At 37.0% G+C, this 13,008-nt stretch overlaps 1 protein-coding gene across 1 annotated transcript in view; it reads right to left on the bottom strand.

Moving 5' to 3' along the window:
* The window catches only part of GRID1 (glutamate ionotropic receptor delta type subunit 1), a 541,426-nt gene that overhangs the window by 115,411 nt on the left and 413,007 nt on the right, over positions 1-13,008 (bottom strand). Inside the window, exon 5 of the mRNA XM_005236732.3 lies at positions 12,069-12,122. Coding sequence (XP_005236789.2) covers positions 12,069-12,122 — 54 coding nt within the window. The remainder of the gene's footprint in view (positions 1-12,068; positions 12,123-13,008) is intronic.

Genomic DNA, 13,008 nt, shown 5'->3' with positions numbered 1-13,008 from the left:
CCAGAGGTAAGGTAACAGAGGAGATCAATTATGTTAGATGCATCAACCCAGGTGCTTCCCACTTAGTTATAGGCACCAGTGAGACCTGAACATAGAGCCTAGTTACTGTACATCCAAAGAAGAAAAACATGAGCCTCTGGAGGGAAATTGGGCTAAATCTGACTCTGAAAGTGCCACCCTTTTCTGTCTGGAGAGCTGACAGTAGCTAAATCCTTCAATGCCTCAGTTATGTATGTGATGCCAAAGGGAACAAAGCACCTCTGTTTTTTTCAGCTGATGGACATTCCTGCCAGCAAATGATCCATTCGTTTTAGAAATTGGGTTCCTTTTTAGAAATGTAAAAGCATAGAAAAAAGAGTTGTTGTTGGAAGAGCTGGGAACAAAAGGTCTATTTCTGCATTTTTGAGCTGGTGCTCTAAAAGCTGAAGGTAACTATGGGCCTTTCCATGTCAGGTCACAGGGCAGAACTGCCACAGGCAGCACCACAGGGCACCTCAGGCTGGGCCAGGAGCAGGGAAGCGTGGCTGAGCACCTGAACTGCAAAGGATTCAAGGTCAGCACCATCCCACCCTGGAGAAGCCCGGTTACAGCTTCCCTGGCCAGAGGACCGCATCCATTCCTCTTGTCTGGCACAGGCAGGCCCTGCAGATTCATTTCCAGAAAGCTTACGGTCCTGGCTTAGCAGCATGTGAAACCTTAAATGTCACATGCAGAAAGGTCATCCGCATTCTGACTGTGATAAATATGGGGAGGAACAAAAGAAAAAAAAAAAAAAAAAAACCAACCAAAAAACCCCACCACAACAACAAGCCAAAAAAGGAAAAACAAGTATACGGGAAGTTGGATCTTACTTTTACACCCACCAAAATAACAGCATACATCCAAAAAATAGTTCTAAGCCTTGGAATCACAGGGAAAAAAGCATTTCACACTGATCTTACAATTAAAAGCAATTCGTCGAGCTATTTGTTTAAAAGTAACATATTTTCTTTCCTGTACATTACATGAAAATTTTCTTTACACTGTGAAACTGATAATGAAGTAAATAATTTAATTTGGTGCTAGAGGTGGTTTTCTTTCAAACAAATGTATCCCAAATTTCCAGTCTTGTTCTTGGATTATTGCACAGCACAAGAGAGTACACAGTAATTATCATTCATGCCACACATGAATGCTGTACTCTTAAGTAGAGCCTATCAGCTGGTGTGGCCAGGTAAGCACTCCTTGCAAAATTCCATTTCACACGCCCACTTTTTGGCTTTTGTCATCCCATGATGTTGCTACTGCAACATGGGGTAAATCTTGACTTAACATAGATGGTGGCTTCTGCTTGTTTGAGGGATACACTTTAAGGGAGGTTAAAGAGCCTAACTCTCTACTGCTTAGCAATTTTAACAGCACTTTGCACTCAGACCTGTAAATACCGAATTTCTTGAATGAGAGCCCTTTACCCAGGCATGAAAGATGTTCTCTTATCTAAGTGCTCTTATCCTGCATTTTTCCTTTACTAACAGAGAGAATTTCCCTATTTCAAATATTTCAGGGACCCCTTAAATATTTTAGTAGGCAGGCACAAGTGTAAGATGGACTATTCACCCAGGCTAGCAGTAGTTCACCTAACTCAAGACTGAGAGGGTATTCCTTTAAGCACTGTATTTTCTGTTGATGTGGCATATTAATGGTAAAGTTGACTCTTCAAGAATTTGTGGCATTCATTTCTCTATTTATTTGCACACAAATATTGGTCATTTGGGGAATTCATTCATCTATTTATCTGTACACAAAGAACTCCAGTTAGTTTGTAATACCTAGCTATATTGCTCAGGGGAATATTTAAATCTGCTCTAGTTCTGCTCAACTATCATAACACAAATTGCAAAATGAGGCAATTATGCTTCACATTACAATCTCTATTTTCCTAGAGGTAATGACAGAAAAGTATAAATTTTAATGACATTAATAATTTAAAGAACCAGAACAGATTTCCAGAAAGCACATCCTGGAGAAAACTGGAGGATTAAACAGAACAGCAATGAGGACAAAGATGCTCATGGAGACAAGCTACAGATTAATGTGGTTCGATACATTTTGTTGGGTTATTCTAATATCCCTCAATGCACTACGTACATCTGCAAAGGGACACTTGTTCACTTGTTGAAAATCCAGAAAACATCCTTCAGTTAGCTGGTTTTTAAAGTGTTAGCAACAGCTTACCCTGTAGACAGATTTATTCAATGCTGGCTTCTCTGCATCCCACGTGAATAGACACACACACAAACACACACACACACACACGTGTGTTAATCTTTTAAGGCAAGGGTACAATCCATTTGTCATAACACAGAAGACATTCTATACAAGCCTTCGTGACCACCTGTCCAACTCCCATCCTTATAGTCCTCCCACACACTCAACACTACCTCACTTCTCTTTCTTTTACCCAATACTCCTAAAAATCTCTACAGATATGTATTTATAATTTAATTGAATTAGCTCTATTTCTAGGTACACTGGGTGTCCAGAAATCTTTCTCAGATAATAGAAGTGTCATACAGTAAAAGATCCTGTAATTTAACAAAGTATTATTCCATACTAAAAAGTAATTATCTCGGGGGGGGGGGGGGAAGCAAACCTAAAAAACACCTCACAAAATGATAGCTATAAAAAGCTAGACAAAAAAAAAAAAATCTTCACCAATTTTAAAGTTGGTTTCACTGATAAAAGAACTCATAAAAGCTCATCTAACCTTACTTCTACCTGAGTAAGGCTGTTTCTGTGTAATTCAACATCATTATAATTAGGTCAATTCTGAACCCTACAAATTTCTTCAAGCAGGATGCAGGTACACATGCAGTACCGTTTCATGTATATGGACACCTCTCAAGCATATATAAGAAAATCAAACATTTTTGTGAACATAAAAAATAAATAAAAATTCTTCAGCATCAAAGATAGCAGCCAAAAGGAGAGAAACAACATTTCTTTGGGCAAGCGGTAAATATAAAGTACTGAGAATAAAACTGGAATAAATTGTAACTATAAATTGTTAATTTTTGCATTGAAATATGTCACTTGCTATATCTTAAGAAATTTTCCACAGTGTGTTCCTTGCATTTCTATTCAATTTTTTTAGTCTTTGCATTTTGTATAATAGCATAATTTGGAAAGATCTTAGGATGCTTGCCCTACTTGCATTTGTAAACTATCTTTAAAAGTCTGCTTTTTTTCAAGAAAAAATAAGGCACAGGGAAGTGTAAAAAGTTTATTAACTTGTTACCAAAGTGAACACAAGCATCATAACACAGACTGATGCTTTAAAAATAAAATAAAATAAAATAAATCTTTTGGCACTTCCATATGTAGAGAAAGGCTGAGCAGAATTTCAGTCTTCCAGACAGTCTTGGTTCTTTTCAAGTAAAAATGAAACAGTAACAAGTTGCAGAGGCTCATGGGTCTGATGGTTGATCACCCAAAATGTATATAATATAGGAGTTTCTAGGGAAAAGACAAAGATTTTCCAAATAAATGTAAAGGACAAACATTGCATCCATAAAGGATCTTTCTTCCAAAGTCATTAAGTTTCCCAAAGATTACTCTACAAGCCCTGTGCTAGAAAACACTGCTCATCATGCATTATCTAACACCTTCCTACATGCTGCCCTCGGAGAAAAAGCAGATTGCTGAGATAGACTTTATCTGATAATTACTATTCTATTTTCTGCTCATTTTTCTCAACCTTTGAAAAATATTTGATAGAGGAAAATAAGAAGTGCCCAGATGATAGCTGAGAAGCCATTTGATTCTCAGATCAAGAGGATGAGTAACTACAGGGATACTGGCCAGGCCTGATGTGATGAAAGTTTTTTTTTAGTTGTTTTCTTAAACAACTATTGGCAGAAGCAATGGAGCTGCAGGATAGAAATGGAAAGTAAAGAAACACGTCACACCAGAACAGAGGTGATGGAACACTTTCTTGTCCCTCATATAATAAACTGCCTCTTACAGACAGTGAAATTGTGGGGAGGAGGGACCTACGAAAAGAGCAGAAATAAAAGAACTGAGATAGAGTCAGGAAAAGGATTAGCAGAAATGTGTTTTGAGTGAACAGTCTGAAAGGGGAAAGCAAAAAGCATCAATAATTTTTTCCTGCACTTTGATCTGACTGATCACCTACGTTCAGTCTGGGAAAGTTTTATTAATCAGCTGAAGATATAGAAATTCATATGTTGGGAGCATCACCTGCATCATTTTGAAAGCATCATCTGTCCAAAAAGGAAGAAAAAGGTCAACTGCTGTCTAAAACTTTTGACTCAGCTTCAGGTGATGTGGATAACATCATTTCAGCATGGCTCAGAGTTCCCCAAGGCCCTTAGCACTCAAACTTCCTGTCTAGTGCTTCTCGCCACTGATGAAACATGCACCCATGCTGTATTTCCAAATCTTTTTATTACTAGATTTTTTCTTCCTAATTCACTTCTCCCTTCTCCTCTCAACTACGACCACTACTACTGACAAGTATCAGCATAGTTGGGAGGAATTTAACCAAATACTTTACAGGTGCAATTGCTATGGTACTTCCTCTGTGCTCACTGTCTCCAGCTTTTCCAAACCAGATCTTTTCTGTGGACTGAAAAGAAAACATTCAAAAGCATCTTTTTCTGGATGTTAATTAGAGTTTAGTTTTATTTTTCAATTAAAGCTTACAAGAATTTCAGCTGTCTTCTAACTACTGAATAATTTGCTTTCCTATGGTTTTGGAATCTGTATAATACTCTATTTCTTTAGCTTCATGCTATTTGGGATTTTTATTCAAAACAGCTTTTCACCAATAACAAACTAGCCCCTGACTTTTTAAAATGTATTTATGGTTAGCACTGTACATATGAAGCAAAATAAAGCTATTGATGTTTTTTTAAAAGCCCTAGTTATTAAAGCTCAGATTAGTACAAAAAGATTGGCTGGCTTACTACATTCTATTAATAAAAAAGCATCCTTCATTTTACAAGAGCCATTATGAATACAATTTACCTTTCTGCTATCCACCCTGCAGTGTTGCAGCATTGTTTGGAGTTTGTTTGTTTTTAAACGGGACAAGTAACAACACAAGCTTTTCTTAGTGATAAAGAAATGAGCCCCTATTCAACCTTAGAGTCAAAATGCTCTGCATAGAATTAGACTATATGTTGAATTGTGCAATACAGAAATACAGTCCCCATGAACACACACACTGGGAACTGTGCTAGTGCATCTACCAGGACCGTTAAGAGTATGATTCCTCCCTGTTTTACAAAGCTTAATTCTGGAAACTTTACAGTAGTTCACAGAAAAATGTAATGGAAGAATGCATGACACTGTTAATTTGCAAAATAACAGTGTTTTGTTTTGTTGTTTTTTTTGTTGTTTTTTTTTTTTTTAATTAGAAAGAACTCCCTTTCAGTGTTGGGACATGACAAATACCCATATTGGTTGGTACTTGACCTGTGAGGATTCCCCTCGCTCCCCAGTACATTTCTTTCCTACAGAGTACCTGATTATTTAGACAGTGAGGAACTAAAGTAATGACATTTCCACTAGTTCTCCTCATTATTTCCACAGTTCCAGTTTGAGAATTTAGAAGTGAAAACTGTTTGAATTTCAGCATTCCATATCATACAGAATGTGGTAATTCTAAGACTAATGAATCAGGGTAGTAAGAAGTTATTTTGTGTTAATAACAAATACCCCTTTGTATCTGATCTGATGAGGGTTAATCTGAACCAATGAGAATCAATTCAGTGGAAAAGCAACAAATGAAAACTGTAGTCAAGTAGAAGCTCTAACCTTTAGTTTTCAGACTTTCTTTACACCTCATAATGAATTCTATTTTTAAAGCACTGAAAATGCCAGTAATTCATTCCTAGGCATCTTTCCATCAAAACTATATACAATTGTAATATACTCCTCCATTTCAAATGACTGATAATCATGAAATAGGATGCCAGGTTCATCCCTGGCTAATTCAAATCACTGGGGCTACCCCAGTGATTTGGCTGACAGAATCTCATCAAACGCAATTGCTCTAGCTTGTTCAGCAGTAGACAGAGAAGGGTGGAATTCCACACTGATTGGAAATCAAATGTGAGTCACAGTTCCCATAAATTTCATGTTTGCCACCAGAAGTACTGAATAAATGATTTGATAGAAGTATATGCAGTGAATATTTGCATGAACTGTCACTGCCATACTCATATTGAAAAATGGTATGTGGAAAGTCCTAGAACAGAAGGTGCAGATCAGACAATACACAGGGGTGTTCATAATACCATTGTATTTCTCTTCCCAAACTGAGATCTGGAAATATTTAGCAGACATATAATGTGAGTAGGATGTTGGAAAACATAATAAAGAAAAATGAAAAACAATAGCAGAACCAGGTATGACGACAGAGATGACGAGATGGAAGAAAGGAACCAAGAAAGCTGTTTCTATTCATTATCATATTTAGATCATAAACCACTTCCCAATACTCAATCTAATTTTTTACTGCAGAAGATTAAATTGCATTTCCTTTATCTTTCCAGAGTGAACACGTGATCATATTCTTCTTTTAATTATATTTGTTTTATTGCTATACCCTTGCTCTATCATCTGAGTTTCATAGGAGACAAACGTAACGCTTTGAGCCCCTCCTCATGGGCCATATTTTGTTGAGCTTTCATTATACTATGTGCTCTATGGATTTTCAAAATTGTTCTGCATTCTCTTGCTTTGTTTTAAAGTGCCTTGCTCAAAATTTGAGATACTGTTCCAACAAGGCCAAGCTGATGTCAAGAAGAGCAAAATAATTGCTCCTTTATATTACAGAGGATTTTCCCAGTAATATATCTGATTTGCTTGTTTTGCAAGATCGCAACAGTACTGACTGATATTCTGTTTATTATCCACAAGGATCCTAAGTTGCTCCTGCAGACGCTTACCAGCTATACCTCATTTTGTAGCCACACCTGAAGTACATGGCACTTCTCCACGTTGAAAGATCAGGCAGAGTGCCTCAGATTTAATTAAATAAACTGGAACTACTGCAATATGTTTTTAACAGTGTGGTTATGATTAATAGTTTCTATAAAGCCAGCATCCAGTAAGTCAGTGAAAATATTAAAACCTCATTTTTCCATTAAGAAATTACCTTACATTTTCCTTTATCTTCTGCTATATCTAAACATTTCTAGTTGCTTTTTATGACCCCTGGTATAAGTCAATTTGCACCTCAGCCTCATTTTATAATAATTTAGTTCATTACAACCTTTACACTCCTCCTTAGGCCTTTTTTGCACCACTTTTTCTTTAGCATTCCTCTCTGATTTCAAGATCTGTGAAGATAACCAATTTGGACCATAACGATACCTTATTAGGCCTTCACCTTCAGCAAACTCCACTGTTCTTTTGCCATCCTTAACTCAGCATATCATCTTTCCAAAAGCACTGCTAGCTGCCAAAACTTGTGAAGTTGGGAAAGCTTTTCATTGACATCCATTATCCCTATTCTCCTTTTCTCACTTCTTCCTCTTCCTCAAACAGTGCATGCCATCTCACGATCACTTTCACACCAATTATCATCTGACTTTCTTAGCCCATTCTTCCTTAGCCATAACAAAACCTGAACTGACAGCTGCCTTAACTTTTTAAACATGTAGGGATAACATTGTCAACCACAGGAAATTGTGAAGCCTTGTCTGTGCCCCAGCATTACACTTCCAACTGCCAGGGAAATGAAAATCCTCCACTATTTCAATTTCTTGTCTTTGGGATATTTCTTTCAAAAATACACTTTCAAAAAAAGTCTTCCTCAGTGTATGTCTTTTGTGTATTTCCACACAGCTATTGAACAAGTTTGATCCTCACCTCTCCTCTAGCTTCAAAGCAAGCACGTATGGTTTGGACATGCAACACTACATTGTCCTGTCCTTAGTGAAAAATTATTTCCTATCTCAACCAGTAGCCTTGTGCTTTGTCCTACCATGTCTTACAACTTTCAATTAAGCTTCTGAATAGTGATGAAAGTTTGCTGGAAAAGGAATTAGAGTAAGGATGCAATAATGGTTAAACAACTCATTTATCAGTCAGATTCAGTGCCCATTCCATTACATGAAGAGTAGTTGTGTGTAGTAGATTGTTTTGTGTACTTTACTAATTTACATGTAAAAATAATGAAAGCTTAGAAACTTGGAATTGGAATTAAATATATTGATATGAGGGAACAAAATACTGTGTTTAATTGGAATATATTTTTTCAGTCCAAATTCCAGTTTTGGAGAAATATTTCTTTATCTTTTCTCTCACCTTGGAATGGAGAAATTTTCAAAACTGTGAAATGTCCCACAAAAAAGGAAACACGGTTTCTAGTGCTATTTATATCCCCAGACATATGGCTGCTGCTAATGAAAAAACCAGACACCGACTCCTAGAGCATTACTCCTAGTACAACCACATACAAATTCAGTTTCAACTAGTGCTCTTGTGCCTCTCCCACAGACGTATGCCTTGGGCAATGCACAGCATTTCCTCTGAAAAGGCAGAAAAAGAGAAGGGGAGAATGAAAAATGTCAGGAGGTAGTGACAGAGATGCTTGATGTCAGGCACCAAAGAGAAAGAAATATAAGAGAAAAATAAAAATAAGAAAACCAGGAAAAATACAAGCGATAAACACCCAAAAAAAGAGGGGGTGCCAGTTATGTTGCAAGAGGAAATAGCACCAATCTATCAAAGCTGGTAGGTCACTTCATCAACACTTAAAAGGCATAAACAGCAAAGGTACAAGCAGAAAACCAGATAGATTGTAACAGATCTTTAGGGTCAAAAGATCTAGTCATTGTCAACTCGAACATAGTAAATCTCAATACAATGTTTTGGACTATTCTGGAGACAAAGCTAAGCGTGGATTAGTCATTGTTCCAAAGAGTTGTTTGCTTTTGCAAGGATTTGTACAGAAATCACAAATATTCTTGCTTTTAAAAAGCTATTTGGCACGTTTAACCCAGAATTCAGGTAGAATCACTACCTAAATGAATGCAAGGAATGATTTAGTATTTCTAGATAAATGGAAGTGAAGATGATTAAATATAAATCTCAAAGGGGGAGAGTGGTTAGAAACACATTTCTTCTTTTCCCTCAAATCTCCACTACTTTCGACAGCTCTGCAAGTTGGAAACATAAAACGTCTGAAATGAGAAAAGTAGACATACTTACAAATATCTATTTTTAAAACAGGTTTTTATGGCCTTGGCTTTGAAGACGATATATGACGGCATGATATTACCTGCAAAGACCCATCCCTGTGTCTTCTCTTATCCTGAAAGAGTTGCCATGTAAGATTCCAGCCTTTCAACCCCATCAATGAACCAACCCAACTCCCAATTCACTAGCCTTTTTCTAAAGATGACTGAATCCTTTTGCACCAATGGCATTCAAACTGAACAGATGCCTTAGCACAGAGACTTGGGTTATTGGAACCGAGCAAATGCAGGATCTTGACAGAACAGCTCTGTAACTTGAGACCAACACTTATACTCCACATTTGCTGTGTAATAAGCTTACCAGCCATATTTTAAGTTAACTCATCACAAGCTTGGTGGTGTTGCTTGCCTAACAACCTTAAAGTGATAAAATATATTCAAACTCAAAAACTTAACTCCTATCCTGCTATATGGGACAAAAGGACGGGGCGGGGGGGAACGAACCACAGATGTTTATTGTATTGTCAATACAGAGAGAGTAAAGTAGATTAAACTGCAGTAAGACAATAATAAAATCTTTTACTGAAATAATCCCATGCTATATAGTCATTCTTACTACAGCAAGATAAGGCCAAGGCTCAGATCCTCATTGGCTCGACAAGAGGTGGCAGACAGGGCAGACTGCGAGAAGATGCTCAAGATCAGTAGACCTCAGTAGTCTAACCTGTGCCAGGCCATTAAATGTTTTCCTGAAGTGAGAAAGGCCTAAAAGAGCCTTTTTACAACCTTATGTTCTTCCTACAAGGAAACTCAATGGAAATAATTGTCACCGTGTTCTCTTCTTATTAGCCCTATACCTCTCTTTGCTTGCAGTGGGATCATTAGGTTGCACCGACCACAGGGTAAACAGAAAAGTGTAGGATCTTCTATCTGCCTAGGAGAAAAAAAGGACTGGCTAAGTATTTGGTCCATTTGCAGAATGGACTACATCCGGCTTGTTACTCATGTGGAATTACATCAGAAAGAGCTGATCTGACTGTTGGGAATTAAACGTTAATTCCATTCTGCAAATCACTGCACCAATCAATATCCAGCCAAGGAATAACATATTTTCCATCAAGTACCCACTGGAAACATGTATATGGAAAGCATGATCAGCCTGTCCTCCTGCTAGCACAGGCGTATGCACACTATTACGTAAGAAGCCTAAGGAACCTCCATCTTTCTACAGATACATCCACGTGGATGCTTAACAGATCTCCTTTTCACTGTAGCTTTAAGCACACCAAGACCAATACTTTTCTGTTAAATAAAGGATAATCAAGGTATTTCCTCCTCTTTTTTTCCCTACAAACAGTTCTCCAAAGTTTCATGAATTCAAAAAGTTTCTGTAATTCTCTGGTTGAATTTAAATGCATTTTGAGATATTTATAAGTATGTGCACTAATATTTTTCACTAAAAAGTGATACTTTAGATTTACATTTTGCTATCATAGCTTTCCTTCCCAGTCTCTAGGCACAACAGAGAAAAAATAAAAGTTCCCAAAATAAAAGCAAAATGGACACCCTGTGTGATGAGTTTGGGTACACATGCACATATTTATGGATGAGAGCTGAAGATTTTTATTTGTGATGTTACAGATTCAGGCTTCATGAAGTGAGTTTTAACATCTGAACAATAACGGCAGCAATAACAAATTCACAAACACTCCCTCTCTATAAATGCTTAGGGAAACATGTACTGTGTTATCTTTATGTGAATATAAACACTGACTCTCTGGGCATCTTACTGATATTTTGTAGTGGGTCATTACTGCAGCTGACAAATCAGGAGGTATTTAAACGTAACAAGGACTAGAAGGAATTTATAAAGCCTTTGTAAGCAGAGATTTCACTCTCTTTCCCTAACCCCTATTTAATTACAGAACCTTTCTAATGCAACACAACACAATTTATAGGTACTATTAAAAGTAGCCTATGCAAAATTATTAGCTAGGTGCAAAATAAGGAATGAGAAATTAAAAAGGAATTGGTTTTTAAATTAGAGGCTATGCATTTATAATATATAAACAAAACAGTGAAGCCCATTATTTTTAACTTAGCTATTTTACTATATTTTAGTGAATCATTATTAAAATCAGAAATAAATAAAATAGCGCTCATCACAATTGGTGCTCATCACTGAACAGTCAGTGATTTCTATATTATCATACATGGTACAATATTTCAAGCTTTCCATTGCTTTTTAAGTACGACTCTGCACCGATTACCATTAGGGCATCCTGTTACTAAGTTAAAATAAACAATCATAGTAGCAGAACAGGATACCATTTGCTGTAGAGAGGAAATATCACATTTTAAATCAACCCATCCTGGATCTTGGCCAAAACACCAACACAGTTCTGCACTAGAGAAAACCTGTGTATCATGTAAATGCATACTCGAATGAGCTAAGCCTGCAGCTAGCCTCAGCGTTCTTTCCTCTCCCACTCTCTGAGTGCAGGCTTTTATAGCAGTGAAGGGTGAGATACTGGCATATATAGATGCCTGTATTTGAGTTTTGTTTTGAGATATTCTCTGCTTCCTAAATGGCTAATGAAGTATGGTCAACCTGAAGGTAAAAAGAGTCTCCCAGCTGCTATGAGGTATACTGAAAGCTTTATTTTGACCTTTGGTGTTCAACCTGTGTCAATTCAACTGAGACAGGCAAGCAACACCCACAGTTTGCATCTTGTACCATTCAAAAATCAAAAAATACTGACTGTATGCTCGGTTTGGTGTGTCAAAACATGAAACAAAAGACAGTGATGAGTAAGTGTACCAAGCTTATGTTTGGTTTTTTTTTTACTTTCTTACCTCATTTACATAGACCCAGTGACTATCCTTTGATGCAAGGTTGGTTTCCACAGCCTAAAAAAAAAAAAAATAAAAAGAAATATAATAATAAAAATAAATAAAACATGTGAAACATATTCCAGAAAGAACTTACATAAAAATGTACTATAAAGCTCATTTTGATTGCTTTCATTGCTATTGGCATTGCTTCAGTGTAGTTCTTTTCATCTCTTCCACTGCTGTTTCATGGAACAGTATCTGATGGGTGGTAGTCGCATTTCTCCGACTTCAGTATCTAAACCAAAGCACCCTGTGTCATGAAGATATTCCTTAGATGCACTATAAAAGCATATTGGAGCAGGGTGGTACATCAGCATGATAAGGGATCCTCTGATGAACAACTGCACACTGAACATGCAGTGCATGAGATTTAACTTCCCTATGACATCTCTAATGCACCCTAGTAGGCTGGGTTTCTTTTCAATATGCCTCCCAAAATACACTGCCTCTGCCCCATTACAACTCTGATAGTTAAACATTTAGCTAACCTATTTAATTAGAAACACCACTCTGAGACACTCAAGTGAAGTTCGTATGAGTCATCCTCTCTTCATGTTTACATAAGACCCAAGAGAAAGTTATGCTTTGCATGGACGCTTCTGGATCCCTGGTGTGGATTTGGAGAATAACTACATATTATGAAGAAACAGCCCATCTCATTAGGCAGTATATTTATCCATACACATATAACCCTCATGGTTCACTAAGATGTTAAAACTGGGAAAGACTGATAGCGCAAACAGTACTGAGGACCTCAGTGGAAGGATCTGGCAAGATATATATATAAATTTCTAACTGTCCCCATTGTTTGACATAAATAAGCTCACTTCAAGATACTTCATAGTCTAAGAAAGCAATATCAAGCATCAAGAGATGTACACTACAGTAATAATGATATTCC

The sequence above is a fragment of the Falco peregrinus genome, chromosome 1 (genome assembly GCF_023634155.1).
Source record: "Falco peregrinus isolate bFalPer1 chromosome 1, bFalPer1.pri, whole genome shotgun sequence".
Lineage (NCBI taxonomy): Eukaryota > Metazoa > Chordata > Aves > Falconiformes > Falconidae > Falco > Falco peregrinus.
The sequence above is the reverse complement of the archived record's forward strand: the minus strand, read 5'-3'. Positions and strand labels throughout refer to the sequence as shown.